Raw genomic sequence first — 18,456 nt, forward strand, 5'->3', positions numbered from 1 at the left:
CCTGCAGGAAGGAGGTGAGGGAGCTGTGGATACAGGAGGCATTAGTTAACATTAGGTGTTACTGATTGATGAGAAACCTTGAGTCATGCAGACCAACTCATTTTAAGTTCTTCTTGTGACAGTGTCAGCTTGCTTTCTGAGCTCGCTTTTGTTTTTCCAGAATAGGTGTGAGGTTCAGGAAGGACACCTTATGCTGTGCAATTCTCCCCCTGCCTTTGTGTACCTGGGCTGTCACCTTGCTTTCTTGAAAGGACATAGGGACTGCAGGCTAGGAAAAGCTAGAGAAGCAAAGGTAAGAGGTCTCTTGTACTGAATTGTAGCAGGAAATTCATCTTTCTGGGGGGGTCGGGGGGGGGGGAAGTTATTTTGCAATTGCAAGGGTTGCAGCACACAGACCTGAAAAGCAGCAGTGGTGATGTAGCCTGTTCTGGCCAGCCCACTGCTCTCACAGAAAGGCAAGTGATGGTCTCTGCTGTCACCTGCTGCCTGCCCAGCTGCTAAGGTTGTCAGGCAGTGCAGTGTACTGATTTTGTTCACATAAAGCAAAGAAAATGGCATATGCCCACAGGAAGGAAATAAGTTATTTGAGCAAGCACCCATCTCGTGCCACTGCCAGGGCTGTGTGCTATGGACAGACATCTCAGCTGCTTGCAGACAGCAGCTATAGGGGAGTAGGAAGCAATCTGCAGCCTGGCTACCTCTGCTGAAGGTTTGGGATTCTTCGGAGGGGCAAGGTCACAGCCCACTCTGCCTCCTGGTGTGTTAGAGCATGCTGCTTCTCCCTTCTTATAGCTGCACAAACAGAACAGCAGATCTGAAGGAAGCTGCTCTTGTGCAAGAAGACATCCAAGAAGGGGCAAACTCCATGCTGCTACTTCTGGAAGTGCTGTTAATGCTTTTTTCTCTCCTGCAATTCAGCTGTTTGTTTATTCCTGCAGCATGCAACCCACTGCACACAAGAATGCTGCTGAAATTGAACTTAGGGCTTCATGGGAATAGAAATCTGTCAGTGTTAAACCATGAGTGGTGCAGTACCAAGACTGGTTGTACCAAGACTGTTGTGGCACCCTACTTGCATGCTCCTGCTGGAAGAGGAGCCTCAGCCTCCTCCCCACCTTCCCTTGCAAAGACACAGTGTGGGAGCAGATGGGGCTTTCCCTTCTGGCAGCACGGGACATTTGTGAGAAATCTCACAGCTGACTTCTTGTAAGAGTGCTTTATGTTCTAGGCAGAAAGCCGAGTGAGTGGAGTAAGACCAAAACTTGTAGTAAGGAGCCCTTCGGTCTACTTAGAGCTGAGCAGTCACGTGGGCCATTTAAATAACTACAGATGTTGTATGAGGAATACGACCAGTGAGGAGTTTTGTTAGCTGAGCAGTAATACATGTAAGGAAATCCTCGAGCCCTATCAGCGACCGGCTCGCACCCCAACCATTTAGAACCGCTTTAAATACCCCCCGCTTTTCAGATTGCTCGGGTTCCGGCGCCGTGAAACGACCAAAATCACTCACGGAGTTGTTCCCCCCCCCCCAGCAGCGGCTCAACCTGCGCGCCTCGCCCCGGCACAGCCGTTCTGCTCCCCCGGGCCCGCCCGCTCGTGGGGCGGCCGCGCTGTTCCGGGGCCCTCTGCTGGGCGCCCGCTGCCACGCGGCTCCGCACCGAGAGCCCGCCCGCCCCTCCCCGGCTGCCGCCGCGGCAGAGGCCTTCTACCCCGGCTCGTGCAGGGGCAACGAGTACAGCGCTTGCATACGGTTACGTGAAGCGAGCTGCGTGAGCTACACCAGCACAGAGTGAAGATACAAATGGTCATAGAGCGCAGGCAGTGGAAGGGTTCCCACGGGCCTTAAAGCTGAGCTGTATTCTTTTAGAGGACGTAACAAAACCCTGTGGTCCGTTATGTCAAAGTGTCTCACCAAGAACCAATTTTAAGCACGGTCCAGACACCACCGACTGCTATTCATAGCCTTCATTTACCACAGAAACCACTCTGCCTTGGAGCACAGGAGTGCTATCCCTGCTGAACGCAGCCAGCACAGGCTTTGCAAAACAGAACCTGCAATTACCCGGTCCCTGACTGTACCCCACAAAGAGGAAACCAAAGAGTGGTAGCTGGGAGGACACGTGGAACCTCCTGGGAATGAAATCTGCACACCGCAGATTTAAGCAGCACTTAAAATGACAGCTAAACCCAAAATGTAGCAGTGTGGGTTTTACGTTTTGGTCTTACATAAAAGGATTAAAGCTGGATGTGGTGATTTCTTCCTCTGAGAGCACTTCTGCCATCGGGACATCTTTGGTCCTAAACTCCTTTGTCCTCACGTCAGCAGCAGCTTCTCAGCCACCACAGCTCCTGTTGACCAGTTCCCAGCACCAGAGGCTGCTGTGACAGACCCGATCCTGAGCTGAGCTGTGCAGAGAGGTGATGGCAGCTGTGTAGATACAGCTTGGAACAACGTTAGATTTATTTCACATCTGTCCTCCCTGTTTTAAGAGAACACATTGAAGAACAGTTCTTAAAAGACATGAAAAGAAAGCAGGCTGGAAAACAGATAACAAAACGCGTTGCTTATTATGACTGAACAGACAGTAGAAAACTCAGTCAGTACAGTTGTCCAAAAGGTAGCAGCAGCATGGTGCCCCACATCACATCAAATCCAGGCAGCGTTATGAGACCTTCCTGTCTGAATGTGACACATGGAGCTTACCCATACAAACATGCATCGCCTCCTGAATCCCCTCCACCTCCTTTCTTCTCCAGTGTTTGTTTTGGAATCCAAAGGAACCTAACCCTGTCCAGGCCCTGCACCACGTGCTGCGTGAGTTAAAGGCAATACTGAGATCAAACAACGTGAAATCCTCAGAGCTGTACAAATACAGGATTTCCTGCCTTGGAGCTACTAGCCCTACACTGTAACACCACTAAGGAAGCACAGAGCTATGATGAACCATGGCCTGGATGTGGAGAAAGCAACAGGCATTTGGGTCAAGCACTCAACCCTTGGCTATGGCTGAAAGGTGCTGGGAACGTTCGCTTTGATGCCTAACAACAAAAACTCTCTGTCTACCACTTTGGTTTAGAGAAGTCCATGTTTAAAGCGCAGCTGTAATACATCAGGTAAAACACGTTGGTCTGAGGCAACATTTTCCTACCAGCTATATTTAGGCTGTAACTTCCTTTTCAAAACCTACAAAAACAAACGAAGAAGCACAGAGGTTAGAGGTTGTGTACGTCTGATGCTACGGATCGTTTGCCCCTCAGTCAGAGTTTCCTTGGTCGCCCCGCTGAGACGGAAAGAAGAGATGTGGCTGCAGACACCGCATCACAGCAGCCCCTGCAGCCCCACGGGGCACGCGCATCATGGGAACAGAAAGGCCGAGGAGGGGAACCGAGGGAGACCTGCACTTCTGCGAACAAAGAGCAAGTCAAAGGGCGGGACGCGGGAGCACGGCTGAAAGCTGACGTTGTTCTTCGAGGCAGGGCTGGGGGTGAGGAGGGAAAGGCTTTGCAAAGCCTCAGTGCGAGTGTGGTAACAGGAGGAGGCAGCACATCCAGTGCGGATGTGGGGGAGAGCACAAACATCCTGCACGGGAAAGCGGCACGACAGGGCACGGTGGCTGTGGAAGGAGGAAGGAAGGGAAATTCCCAGTTACGAGCGCTGGGCGGAGAAGGCTGTCAAGTTGTGAGAGCAAGAGGGGGCTTCACGAGATGTCACGGGAGAGAGTATGAACAGAGTTACCACCTACTGAGAAGGTCAGAGAGCATGAGAACGTAGTGCTGATCAGATGGAGCTTTGCCTTACACAGATCTGAGCGATTTCCGTCAAGCTGCAAGAGTAAACAGATTTTAACATCAGATTGTCACAGCCCGGTACTGCCTGACGCGTAATGGAGAACAGCTTCACTGCCAGCAGTTCCAGCAATCCCGTAACTTCTGTTGGAGCTGGAACGTACGCAGACATCCATCCATGCTGAAACAGCTCAGATCACAGCAGCCCACTTTGTTCTGCGCCCATCACTTAACGCCTTGTTTGCTACCTCTGCAGTTACAAGGGGAAGAACGTTCCCGTGCTCTTTTAATGCGCGTCTGTACAGCGGCTGGCAGCGAGGAGCTGGAAGGGGTGAGGTAAGGAGGGTGGATGTAGGCAGGAGGATGAGCAGTTCTGACAACTTCGAGATGTGAAGTTGCACAGGGCAAAAAAAAAAGTGGGAGAGAAAGTGTTTCCACGGAGGAAAAAGTAGACCAAGAGAGAGCTTGGTCTGAATGGGAAGCTGGTAAAAGACAACGCAGTACTTTATACTCTTGTTCTAGAACATGGATGAAAGTTTCTGCACTCAAACAGTTGTGACTGCTATCACTGAATGCTTTGGCTGTAATAAAATAGTTGAGACCAGAAAATCTTCTAAAAAGATTTTAGAAAAGAGAGAACACACCCAGTACTGTCTTACAAAACACAAAAATGGTCAAGGGGGAAAAAAAAAACCTGATCTGAAAACAACCCCCTGGCCCTGACACCAGCTCCGAAAATCCCACTTGGCTGTGGCTGTAAGCCTAACACTAACCCTGCTTCTTGTGCTCGCTTCCTGTATCAGAGCCAGGAGCTCAACTTCATTGTGAAGGAGCCAGAAATCTGAAGAAACGGAGTAAGCTGAACTTAGTATACCAATTTAGAGAATTTTGGCCTCTTGCACCGTTCATAACTGGGAGGAGCTGTAACCTTGAGCACTTTCTGTGGTCTGCTAATGCAGCACACAGCACGTGACTCAGTCTTTTTATGCTGATAGCATGAAGCTTAAAATGCATAAAAAACAGCGCTGTTGTGTTGTGCCACGTTTCCCTTGTTCAGTGCTTCTGGCTTTCTTCCCCTGCCATTTAGTTACAGGGGAAACACCATTGTTGTTGCAGGCAATTTATGAGATCTGCCAGTGTAGCACAGAATCAGTTCACAAAGTGACGTGCAAAACACATCAGGTTTTTACACACTGCAAACATATCAGACAGACCCATTAACCACAAGTCTTTGTACTTCTAGCATAACCACTGTACAGTTTTGCTTCACATACTTCACATTTTACTTCACTTCTTCGAAGCAGATCAAATGGACAGTTAAAACCATGGTGGCTCTATGGAGAGGTCCTATTTTTGTGTACTTATGTGGTTGAAACTTTTCTTAATCTTATCAACTTTGCTAAGAAAGAAGCAAAGACCTACTTACCTGGTGGGGCTGTGCAGCATCTCTCACTCAGTGCTGAAGCTTCATCCCATCTGTTTTGTCTCTCCAAAATTAGATCTTTGTCTTCAAACCTGTCTGTCTCCTTGCCATTTCTTTGAGAGGATTCTTGCTGTTTCTCACCAGTTTCAACTATGTGTTCTTGTGGATTAACATCTCTCACATACTTACAGGTTCCCATGGTTACTTTCAGGTACTTCATGATCTCTTGCAGTACGTCCCACCCCCGTCAGGCCGTGGCACTGGGAGCAGGAGAGCGCCCCGCTGAGGCACACAGCTGCCTCCAGCATTCCACGTAGGAACCTGAACATTCAGCTACTTCAAATCTCGATGCGAGCTGATGTACAATTCAACTTTTCAGCCCAACGCAAAGAACCAAAACTCTGCATGCCTGTCTAAGAAAATTCACCGTTATTAATTAAAACCATACTTAAAAACCCACCTGGCTCTATTATTTGGACTGCAAAAAGCAAGAGGCTATCAAAACCAGTTTCCTCTAGAAATTCCTTTCCCCCTTCACCCACAGTTCGTGCAGGATATTGAAGGCAGAACACAAGCAATGTTGGCTCCGTGTCGCAGCCAGCAGTGTCGGGGAGCAAACCACTCAGGTGATGCCACAAACAAAAAATGAACACGACGCAACGTCTGATAAAGTCCTTTTAATGGAAAATGTAAAACCCCTTTCAACTTCAATGTACAAAGCATGTGTAACACTTGCACTTTTAACAAATTAAAGCAAGCCAATGTTTTAAAAAAATACATCATTGAATGTATATATGTATATATTTACATAGCATATTAAGTTTAATATTTAGCTTTAAAAGTTCACATAAATTTTACCAAAATGAGACAATTTTTAAATAAATTACACCTTTTGAAAACGTTTAATTGTACACTGAATAGCTTCAATAAAATACTGAAGTGTCTGTATTTAATATCTACTTTATATACTTTATATTTTACAAAGTTTACAATTATTTGGCAGTAATTTTCAGATTATGACATGACTGCTGTGCGGACTCAGCAAGATCCCAAATGCAGGCAATAGCTGGTGTTTGTGTCCTACTCTCACAGTAACTGTCTCAATGTAGTGAAAAATATCGGAATTATTTTAGCAAACTGTACAAGTCACATTTACATTTGATCAACAATATAGCATAGAATTTTGTGGGTTTTTTTTCCTCCAAAAATAAATACATCATCTTAAATCTTTAACATTTAACAAACTTCATGTACATTATGATACAGGACAGCAGAACGCTGCTTTGTTGTTTGCAAGTCTAGCACAGAATCACAGTGGCTGTGATATGAAGCTCTACCGTTGCAGTGTCGTTAACAATACGATGACTCTATTTTCTTGGCACTGATGGTTTGTGAAGCTTTAATTAGTGTGCATACCGTTCCTCTATTAGAAAAAATAACCCCCCTTTTTTTTTTTGCCATTAACACAGAAAAGCAGCGAGAGCTTAGTTTTCTTCCATATCTTCCATTTCATTTTCATGAATCTTCAAAGCTCTCACCATTTCTTTAACTGCATGATACAAGATATTTTTAACCTGCAAGAACATCAGACAGTTTAGTAAGACCCACTCCTCAGGAACTCCTACAAGTGCATTTAGGACTAAGCTGGGTGCATTTCTTAAATAAAAAAACGAAAGGAAGGCCAAAGAACCAAGTCAGAGGAAAAGGAAACACCTTTTTCCACATGCTACGACATAATGTGAAAAGAAATAAATAAAAGCAGCAACTCCAGGGAGAGTCATTTACACCCCCTGGCGCTGCGCTGCTGCTCATTGTTATTCTGTGTGAACAGCAGTGAGGAGGGAGCTCCACGGCTGAGCCGCACCTCGATGAGCCCCAGCACGCCCTGCCTTCACAACAGCTCCCAGAGCAGGACTCATTTCCTACCTGCAGTTTATCATCATAATTGATTTCTTCCTTTGACAGCCTCAGCTCCTGTGTTAGGTGGAACGACTGTACAAGATGTTCTGGAGACACAAAGTCTTCGGTTACTTGAACGCAGCTGTGAAAATTCTGCACCTATCCAAAATAAAAATAGGACAGCTGCTGTTAGTATTTTAGGGTTCCTCTACAACCATGTGCTTCCCAGACTAAAGAGCACCTTTATGCTGTTTACGTAGAGAGCAGTTACTTCAACAGGTTGGCTTCAGGTGAAAGGTGCATTTGTGATGATGCACATTTGCCTCTGCTCTGGTGCCTCCTCCAGCAGCTGGCTCTGACATATGCTCCGCATACCCCTCCTGTGGCATTTCCCCCTCTGCTGCTGCCAGCACCACGTGCTGCTGGCCACAACCAGAGTGGCATGCCGGGCCTTGGGGGCTGCTCCTCCACTGCCAGGGAGCACTCACTGTGCTCACTGGGAAAGAAGTGCAGGTCAGTGCATGTCAAAGATAAAAAAAAAAAGTCAGAGGGCGTGCCCAGAAGGGCAATAACCACTCCTTCCTTTAGCCACTGCTTTTACAGATGAGAGGTGCCTATGAGAGAAACAGACACCACCTGCTGCCACCACGTCCCATCTGGAGGAGCAGGAGACAGCAAAACATCCTCCCTGGTGGGGCCCTGGCTGACAATTCCTGCTCATCTTCTTCTAACAGATAAACTACAGCGCTTCACCCTCAGACCTCTACAGCTTACACCGTTTCTTCAGCACATCAGCAATCTCCCCAGAGTCTCGCAGCCACTCAAGTTGTGCAAGCTCAATTCTGCAAACTTACCCAAGTTCTGAGGTGTCAGGAGGGGTGCCTCCACTCCTGCAGCAAACAGTCCCTACCCCGCTCCATACTGACAGGAGCTCCGGGGATTTTAAACCCGTGTGTTTTTGACGTACGTCCCCAAGTTTCTGTCATGTTGCCTGACATTCAGCAAAGCTTTGGGACCTACACAGCTGAGGATGTGGCGCGAGGAAAGAGATGCAGAGGTGCCACCAGAGGCACCCACTGGTGCTCAGGGAACTTCCTAGAGCTGCAGGAGAACCGTCTGCACCGTGCAGTGGGTGACTGGGTCCAGCCCCCTTCCCTCGCAGGGTTCTCACCCATTTCAAGTCCATACCCACCCTTGTTTTGCTTTTTGCTGCTTGCGAATCCCACCCAGCTCTTTCTCCTCACTGAGACGAGATGTTACCAATTCAGTCTCCCTGCATCACAGAACTGACAGTATTTGCTGCTGTCACATGGCTCGTTTTGCTGTGCCTTCTTCCCAGGCAGTGCCTGTCTTATCTCAGGGGAAGGCAGATTTTACCTTGCCTGCCTGCTAACACGGGAATGCCCCGCTGACAGCCCACAGGCAGTTCGACTCGTACGCCCTTAGAATACCAACTGAGAATGACACACACAAGTATGTTTAGCAACGACTCCCCCGAGGTCCACAGGGTGAGGACGACAACACTCCCACGGCTGTGCCAGTTCCTGCTGAGCTGACAGAACAGCTTCACCCCCAGCCCACAGGAAGCAGCGGTGTCCCCTTGGCCACCCTGCAGCACAAGCAGGGCAGCAGGACAGGGCTAGGGCTGCCCTGCTCTCAGCTGGCCCCATCCTGTCCTCATGCAGGGCCCCCGGCTCACGCTGTGCACACGTAAGCCTCAGGCCCTGTCAGCCCCCCTAATCAGAACAACTCCAGGATGTCATATACCTGCAGCATTATACAGCCCATAATCCTCCTGTTAAATCGAGATAATGCAGCTATAAAAAAAAAAACAACATTATAATAACCTGTTCTACTATGAGCAATTTTTGCATTTAGTCTAAACAACACATTTCCATCGCTGAATCAAGCAGTGCTATCTTTCAATTTATCACTACAGTATTTTGCACATTTGAGTAGCACCAAACTAAGACCAGGGAGGGCATCCCTGGGGGAGGACTGCGATACAGGATGACTCAGTACAGAGCCACAGAAAGGGTCTATCTTTCAAAAGGACAACCACAAAGGCAGTGTTTCAGCTAGCAATGCTTGCTCCTTGTCGTAAGTGCTGGAGAAAGAACAAGGCCTGTATGCTGGCAAAGCACAAGTTCTCAGCATAGCCAAGGAGATACAAACCTACTGAGCAACACTCAAGGTACATTCAAGGACGCATCTGTACAGAGACACCCAACGCTGCTGCTTTGCAGTTTGTTTTTCAAGGAAGCAAAAGGAACCATTTATGCTACCATAAAATACCAACAACAAATGAAGCCAGATGCAAATCCATAGAAGCTGGAAAGAAAAGAAAAACTACACATAAAACAAACTAACCTGAACAACCTCTGCTGTGCTGGAGCAGAAAACCCTACCTCCATGCACTGGCCTCATTTCCTCTCTTCCACAACATTACAGATGAGCAAAAAAAAAAAAAAAAAAGCTAATTTACCACCAAATTTACTATCAACTGTTACCCAGTTTTAGCTATTAAAGATTCATTATGTGCATGTAAATCTGAAACACTTCACATGTAAACCTGAAATGCTTAACATGTAAACTTAACCTGGTACGTATTCTTGTTCAGACTTATTTTTAAGTGTTTAAATGCATTCTGTATGTGTGAAGTGTTGGTACTGATCCCTAAGGTCAGTATTTATACATCTTTATATAGAGTACCATATACGTACATGAAAGAACACGATGCTTTCATTTCCTCCTACGTGGCAGATTCGCAGGAACTTACTGAAGATGAAAAGGTTCTCAGCTTCACCCACTAAGGTTTTAAAAACACCATGTTATTAACTCCTTGGTGCCAGAAGCTAGAGCATTACCACTTCAAAAGCAATCTGGAGTTTGAAGCCAAGGAGATAAAGATAACAGTGGTCTTATTTTTGGCTCTGAAACCTACAGACTGCAGGGAAGCCTGGAACAGTCTCACAACTTCACGTTCTGTATTGTGTGCCTTATATAAATGCCTCACGCTTTATGAAACAATTTTCTCCGTACATTTATGCTTCTCTGTGGGTTCCCTTTTCAGTCTTGTATCTGGGATGATCTCTCTTGTTTCGAGAGATCAGAGTAAGGTTAATGGAGAACACAATACAAATCCTACTGACTCTGGCACTAAAAATTGCTACAGCCTAACAAAGCTAAGAATACCAACAACTCCAGACATTCCTCCACCCTTCTGTAAGGGCTTAAAAGCACCAGACCCTGGAGCGTGGCACAGGGAAAGGCAATCTGCAACTCATCACTTGATGATTTGGGTTCTCTCACTTTCTTTTAACACAAACAAACCCACACAGATCATCTGGGGTTAACACACCACCACGTGAAACCCACCTGAAGAGAAAACTGACAAAAGAAACTAGCCTGGGAAAGGGACTTGTTGCTTTCCAAGGCCAATAATGCTAGGGACTTGACACTTGTTACCACTATAGCATAGTCATTTTTTTACTTTTATTTTTAAATACAGAAAACCCCACTGCCTCAGTCACAGCAGCACAGCAAGCCACTGCTCCCTCCTTGCTCCAAAGAAATGGTGGCTGGAAGCTGATCTGCAGATCAGAGACCAAACAGCACTGCCTTCAGAAAGGCCTGACCTCGCTTCAACCCAAGAGCAGATCACTGATAAACCTTTAATAGCAAGATGGTTTACAACCCCTACTGCAGGATGGGGATGCTCCTCACTCCTTGATTATCAGTCACCTAACTGTGGTGCTTGATAGATGGGAAGGCAGCAAGAAAGGAGGCTCCACTTCCTGTTTCAACAGAACAAAATTCATGGGGGAATTAAAAAACCAAAGAGAACCATCTGGTGAAAAATTCTTTGGTGATAAAAAAGCAAAGTAACAAAACGTGTGCTGAGGACTAAAGCTTGCTACACAAATCCATGCACTGTTTCTCCAGAGGTGCACTACTGGTAGTGCTTCTTATTACATAACTGCAAATACGATCAGCCCAGCTGCTGCCAAAGTGGAACTGCTGCTTCTGATGGTAAGGAAAGCTGCTGCAGCCAGCTGCTGCTGACTGATGTACTTTCTGTGTACAAAGGAACTTACAATGCAGTGGAAAAACAACCTCCAGATTCTGCTGCAGAACCATCTTGCTAATTACACCCAAGCTTTCTCGGTAATTCCCCTATGGCTGAAAGGCAGAAAACAAGATGACACCCGACATCCAGGCATTCCTCCGTTTGGGTTCCTTCCCTGCCTCTCCAGGGCTAAGTTAACCTCGGGTTTACCTAGCCCAAGTAAATGTAAGGTAGGTTAGGGAAGTTAACCTAACACTGCCATAACTAGCACCAGTTTATTTAGAAAATCTGCTAACAAAATGACATGTGGAAAAGGGGGTTAATAATAATCTGAACATTTTTTCACTTCGAAGGAAAAACTGAACAGTTAACGTATCAAGTGTTGCAATTCTTTGTCAGGAGTGGCTACTTATCTATACAAGCTGGTGAAGTATATAAAGCATTCCCATCCAGTAATAGCTACCAGTAAGAAAATCAAATCCAAATTATTTTGTGGTGTTTATGTTACTTAGTCCTGTATGTCTTAGAACATGAGTATTTTACCTGATGAAGTGCTCCTGCTGGTAGAATAATAGCATCACCAAGAAACTGAATAACCGTACAGGTTTTCACACCATATTCCTCAAGAAGTCTTTGGCGAAGTTTTTTGTTCACATACCAACTCTGATCACGTATTGGATCGTGCTCTGGTAAAACTTCTAAGCCTTGCTCTTTTGCTATCTGCAGGGACAGAAAAGATCTCAAAGTTACTTCTAAAAGAATCTGAACCTTTTGCAAATTAAGTCGTAGGTATACCTTACCTACAAAGCAACAGTACCATCCATTTAAGAAAAATAAAATACTTCCTGACACAGTGGTACTACAACAACTATCTCTTATTACTGGTGAACAGTTTGTTCAACACAGCCACTCACAACTCTCTTTTCCAAACTGAAAGGCCACTGTCCACCTTATGAGCATCACAGTTTTGAATAAACAGAAAGAACTGGATGTACAACTCATAGCCCCCAGGAATTAGCTGTGATTTTGTTCCCTATGCTCATTTTCTCCCACAGTTCAGCTTGTCAAAGGGCAAATGTTCAAGTCACCAGAGGACAGCTCCCGTGGGACTGAAACCCAGGCATGGCAGTCCCACAGAATCTTACTGCTACATTTCTTATGCGTTTCCTGCTTGCAGTAGAGACACTGGCCTCCGGCTCATGTACCCCTTTAGCTTAGACAGCTAAAACTCATCAAGTTACTGCCACGGGGGAAGAGAAAAGGCTTTTGTAGACTTTTCTGTGAGCAACTGCTTCAATGATAGTTTGGTATTTGTAGGTTATCCATCAATACTGCCTTCTAGAACATAAGAACATGCTGAAAGCGGGGCTCAGAGAACAGTCTCCAATATGCTACCTCTGTGTAACAGCACTGACTGCTGCCAGCAGCCCAGTGGCAGACATTCATCCTATGTTTTAAGAAAGGACCTGAGACATTCTAAGCTACCTCTGGCTTGCTCATTACACGCTGCATGAAGAAGATCTGCACAGTAGCTAATGTTGTGGGATTCTGCCCTTGTGTACATTATCCCTACTGCTTTCACCTTTACTAAGTGACAAGGAATGTTCTTTGCCTGAGCTAATGGAGACTGGTCCCTGTGAAGATTGGCAGCTGCTGGGCTGCAGGGGTTGTTTTCTTTTTACTGAGAGCATTCACAGGTATTTCAGCATTTGGTAACACAAATATTTTAGAGAAGGGTTACCACAAAAACACTAGTAAGTAAATAAAAAATCATTGTATTAGAAAAGAGTTAAAATAGTCTCCATGTTCTCCCGTAAATCGAACCTTCTGCAGAAATTCTCGGATCTTGTCAGCATCTTTGCCAGCATAAATATGCCATAAAGCACCAGGTAATTCACTCGAGTCTTTCAACCGCTTCCTTAGGAGGTCGTCCAAATCTTCTTCTTCAAACTTCTTCAGCACTCCTAAGATTTGACAAAAATGTTTTTGAGGAGTGAAACAGTGGAAGAACTGAAACAAAACATCTTTTCCAATTTCTCATGTGAGACCACGCAGATGAAAGTTTGGTGAATACAACAGGAGCACCCAGATGACCTTTTTCTTCCATTTAGTAATTAGGAAGTCAGTAGAACACACACGCTGTAATTATCCTTAATGCTACGTTTACTCTTTAAACCCTTTTATTTTTTTTTACCTCTCTTGAATTTGAGAGTACACATTCACCCACTTGAAATATTCTCCTCCCTGAAATAAACAAGCATGGCTTGGACCAGAAAAATAAACGATAAGAAAGGTGTTTTTCTGCAGCTACTGGTTGCTTTTTCAATACTATTCAGCAGCACAGCTAGTCAGGAATCAAGACTCCTCCTAATTTGCTAGGTTTTGCTAGTGTTAACTCTGTGCATTTACAAGGCAAATAAAAGACAGCAAACCTCAGAGTGCAGTTCTATTAGTCACACCCGTAACCTACATTCACCTATTATGGAACCAGAGGACAACAGAGTAGGGAAAGAAAACAAAACTATTCCTGTGAACGTCGGACTTCCACCTAAGCAGTGAACCTCACACAGAGGACTAACGTACCCTAGTTTAAGCTCCCCAGTGATGAAAACCTACGTTACAGCCCAGACTGAATAAAGCAAACAGCGTGTCCATAGGGAGCAGAACTAAGACAGGATTTGGCAAATACATCACGCTGACATAAATGTTACAACTGGCAGTTTCTGAGAACGTCCTTCATCTTGCACTTCCATTAGGCCTGACAGCTCTGGCTCAGGAATGGCACACCACTTACAGGCAGTAACAATAATAATGATAATAATAATAATACAAGTTTAAAGGCTTTCAAATAAAGTTCCTTAATTCAAAAACGACAATGTATTTTAGATAGAATTAATCTGTGGACAAATCTTCCTTGAGACAAAGAACCTCTCACGCGTAAGCAAGTACTTCAGGCACTTCCAAAAAATGACTTATCACTCTATCCACACCTCTTACAACGAGCTCCCCTTACCTGACTTGGAAAGTACTCCGTTTCCTTTCGCTATGCCAACATAAACGAGGATGTTCACTACATCCGAAACTTCAATATGGAGATTTGTAGTTCCTATATCATGATCTTTAGTAGCAGCCACACCTGTGTTACAAGACAAAAGATGGAGGTAAAATTAAGATCAATACAGAAGAAAGAATATATACATAAACATATATAATTGTCTGGCTATAAATCAAGTTTCTCAGAAATCTCCCTGAAATAAGCAAACTGTAGTTCTCAGAGGTAAATACATGTATTATGTTTAACTCAAAATGACGTCAAAACATTAATTCTTACAGCAGCCATTACATATCATTATCTTTCATTGTTCAGTTCTTCAGATCCACACCTTGACTGCTATCTTAAAGGACGTACAGTTTTATTCATTTTTTAATATCACGGTCCTCATAAACCACAACTATCTTCTTACGTCATTAAAACAATTTGTTGGACACAACTGTACAAGTCTGTTTGCAAAAGAACGAGCTGCTGGTGAAGGTCTGAGGGAAACAGTATTTTCTAAACAGATCTTTGAATGCACAATATACAATACAGACAAAGATTATGATAAAAGTTCTGTCATTTATTTATGACCAGAACTATGAACACTAATACTTCATTAAGTATTTTCCCATATGGATTTGCAGAAGATGAGATCTCTGTGTCAAAGTAACTAAACATTTACATGCTTTAGGACACTGCAACAGCACAAATGAAGATCAGAAGAAACGCAGAAGAATATAAACTCTCATGCTTTTGAGGTACATGCACTGTTAACAAGCAAGTCAGTAAAGGACTTCTTCAACATTGTCACCAGCTATCCCCCAATCACACTCAGATTCTTAATCAAGCAATATTATATGCCACTCCATAATTTCAAGGGAAGAGATAACTGGTACACTTCTAGGGAACTGGTACACTCACCATATGCACTGCATAGTCTGGGTCCCAAATCTGGGCGGACAAAAAATCCTGGCAGATGAGAAGCCAAATTTAATTTCCCTTCTGGACTACAATATTCAGGCAAGGGTAAACTTTTTAGTAAGTCCTCATATCTAAAGAAAGGGAACAAAATTGTGAATCCCTGTCATTACATAGAGAATAAAAAAAAATCTATTAGATATTAGAATATCTAGATATTAAACTCAAGTACCTTGCAGGCATCATAGCCTTGAAATCTTCTCCAGAAGGCCAATCTTTCAATTTCAGTAGAGCTGTTTCTCCATTTTTTACTTTCTGCCGTTCTGCAAGTAACACAGCAATTACTAAGAATGAGGAGTACACTGCAGGTGTCTTACTTCAGTCTATGAAAACACGTAACATTAGCCTGCCTACACAAGATTTCATTCATAAGAGAGGGGATTATTAAGTTAAAAGATTCAAGAAAAACAGAAAAGAAACTCAATTAGTAAAGGAAGCAGTTTGGCTGTTTGGTTTCTTAGTGTGATCTAACCTAGGAAACTGTGTTAGAGTATCTCCAATTCTGCAAAGGTACAAAATACAAGTTTTCACTATAATTAATTAACACAATAATCTGTAAATTATAATTAACACATTAATCTGTAAACAGATTAGCTACAGCTTTCTTTTTAAATCACGTTTCCTACAAAGCCTCAAGTTCCATAAAGAATTGTTAGTTGTCATTTCTAACAGTGACTGCGTTTAGAGTCTATGGAATAATGCATTCAAAATAACATACTTGAAACATCTTCAAAACCGTCCCAGAACTCTTTGACATTGGTGTTCGAAATAATACTGTCTTTGCAATTCAAAATATCAGCTTGCTGGTTTCCAAAATCTAGACTAATGGACTCAGCTTTCCACAGGCTGAAGTTCATCTTCTTATGCATTCCAGACACTAGAACAGGCTGTGTAGAAAAACAAGAAGAAAAGGACTTATACTTTCTGGAGAAAAGGCACTCTCCCATTAAACTGTAGTACAAACACATCTGAAAGATGCGCTGAAGGCTCTGGTTGCACTGAGCTGTTATCAAAACTTCCAGCAGCAACCATACCCAAGATCTCACGCATCTTTTTGAAGGTTTTATCTCCATAATAATAATTCATCATTTATTACTAGCAGTTGATTTCAGTTTGAACTACATAAGGTTCATACCTGGCATATATCTGACTAACTTTTACCCGCTGTAATAAAACGTGATAACACCACACTTCCAAACACAGAGGCAGGCAAACTTTGTCCTGTAACATAACTCCCCCACCAGACTTCACACTGAGGTCATCTCACGGACTGAAGTGCTCAATACCTACCCTCCCCTGTTTCCAGCACTCTTTGAAGAGCTTCCAGTTGTTGTTGTTTTTATGGTCTCTGAGCCACAAAACATGTTTATCACAGATCCAAGAATACTGAATATCACTGTACAACTTATTGCTGTCATCCTGAATACATTTTCTGTCATCCTTTGGCTCATCTTTTACTTCGGATTTTACATTCATCTTTGGTGCTCTATTTGGTGGAATCTTATTTTCTACCACTGAGGCGATGATGTCATCGAGAATGTTTGGCATGGTCCTTCCACTCTTGCCACTCTGTTAGAAAACAAACAGAAGAGTGTTTTTTAAAAGTGTGAAACCAAATAAAACTGTGGTATCTTTTTTTTTTCATAGCAAAATAACAACATTTCATTATCACTTAAAAGCTTACAGTTATCTACTTCCTCTGTAGGAAGGTGCAAGCATTCTTAACTGGAACAAGTTAGAAACGAACAGTTAAAACAAAACTCAGAATACCGTAATCTTCATTCATTTTGCCAAGTATATGTTTTATTTAACTTGGTAAACATTGTCTTCATAGTATCTACCAATTACCTCTAACTATATATACACACACATTAAATTCAAGTAAATCCATATGCACACACACACACATACACGTAGATTTCAATTCATTCAGGAAATCTGTACTGAATTTTTAATTACAAATGGTTATCTAAAGCAACACACCTATCACACTGACTGAATTGCAACACACCAGAACAAATGTTACAGATTTTCAAACCCTGAAAGAAAAGCCATGCACTTACTGCTGCTCCTGTAGAGTAGACCGGAGCAAAAGCAATGCCAGCATCTGTAGAACCCAGACGCAGTTTGCCTGCTGTTGTCGTTAACAGATCTCGCAAGGTTGAGCCCTGCTCATTGTTCTGGGATGCAGTAGGGGAGCTTTTGCAGTTCTGGGACTCCAAATTATCCTGGTCTTTCTCCTCCTTCGAATGTTTTCCAGGACACTCCTTGTTTTCTAGAACAAAAATAACCATCGGGAGTTGACACTGCCGTAGCAGACACAGCAATACTGTTGCATTTTATAGTGGTGGTTAACAACGAATTGTAACTGAATCACTTATCAGTGGTGCTCCAAAATCACACACGTGGTAGGACAATATGAAACCTGTACCTTTCTTTTCCTCTCTGGCTTTCTGCTCCGCAAGATCAGCTAACCAATGCAGCGGTGACTGGGATTCGGGCGGTGTCAGCTTGCTGTCTGTGCTGACATCACTCCTCGGACTTGCATTGCCATTTGTCTCAGACTTCGGAGGAGTATTCTGCTGCTGAGACTCAGGCATGCACAGAGAAATTTTATTACTGTGATTAAGGACATTCTGCAAAACCTGTAAGGAATAAATTTAAGTATATAACTTTGCTTTAGTGTACTTAGAAGACACGTAACCGCCGAATATGGAAATCAGAATGTAACTGACAGTGCTCAAATACAACAATCCAGGAGTACCGAACAGACTATGCACACACAGTTTAGACTCACCTGAGACACACCGTTCATTGCTGGAAGCTTGCCAGCTTGCATGTTCTGCTTGCTAGTACACTGACAGTGGGATTTTATTTCAAACTTTTCTCTAATGTTGTGCATAGCATCCAGAAGATCTGTCAAAACTAAAGACAGTTGAGAAGGAAACGGTCAGCAGTTGTTCCTGACAATTGTTTTGCTGCCCTCTGTACAGTATGCACTGCAGTGTGAAAATGCTACCTGGGTATCTTTTACAAACTTGCATGTCGCCTTTTTTTAACAGCTTAACACTCAGAAATACTGAATAAGGACCGTCCAACTTACTGTAAAGTTCACAGTGAAAGAGACAAGAACTGTGCCAGTCCCAAATGAGTGGTTCATTCACAATTTAAAATTAAAACCAGTTTCAGAACAGAACCTGCTCTGGGGAATGTCACAAACTGAACACGTTATGGAATCCAACTGATCTTTATTTCTACCTGAAG

At 43.8% G+C, this 18,456-nt stretch overlaps 1 protein-coding gene across 1 annotated transcript in view; it reads right to left on the bottom strand.

The window, feature by feature from the left end:
• Window positions 1-6,682: 6,682 nt before the first annotated feature.
• Window positions 6,683-18,456, bottom strand: part of JMJD1C (jumonji domain containing 1C) — a 142,580-nt gene continuing 130,806 nt past the window's right edge. Inside the window, exons 15-26 of the mRNA XM_065746835.1 lie at window positions 17,990-18,117; window positions 17,624-17,837; window positions 17,256-17,467; window positions 16,483-16,761; window positions 15,911-16,079; window positions 15,365-15,455; window positions 15,136-15,266; window positions 14,191-14,313; window positions 13,002-13,141; window positions 11,721-11,897; window positions 7,136-7,267; window positions 6,683-6,783 (exon numbers count right to left, since the gene is read on the bottom strand). Of these exons, the coding sequence (XP_065602907.1) occupies window positions 6,694-6,783; window positions 7,136-7,267; window positions 11,721-11,897; window positions 13,002-13,141; window positions 14,191-14,313; window positions 15,136-15,266; window positions 15,365-15,455; window positions 15,911-16,079; window positions 16,483-16,761; window positions 17,256-17,467; window positions 17,624-17,837; window positions 17,990-18,117 (1,886 nt within the window). The 3' untranslated portion in view covers window positions 6,683-6,693. The remainder of the gene's footprint in view (window positions 6,784-7,135; window positions 7,268-11,720; window positions 11,898-13,001; window positions 13,142-14,190; window positions 14,314-15,135; window positions 15,267-15,364; window positions 15,456-15,910; window positions 16,080-16,482; window positions 16,762-17,255; window positions 17,468-17,623; window positions 17,838-17,989; window positions 18,118-18,456) is intronic.

Source organism: Cyrtonyx montezumae, unplaced genomic scaffold, assembly GCF_038088225.1.
Source record: "Cyrtonyx montezumae isolate F1298 unplaced genomic scaffold, pur_monq_1.0 scaffold_4, whole genome shotgun sequence".
NCBI lineage: Eukaryota > Metazoa > Chordata > Aves > Galliformes > Odontophoridae > Cyrtonyx > Cyrtonyx montezumae.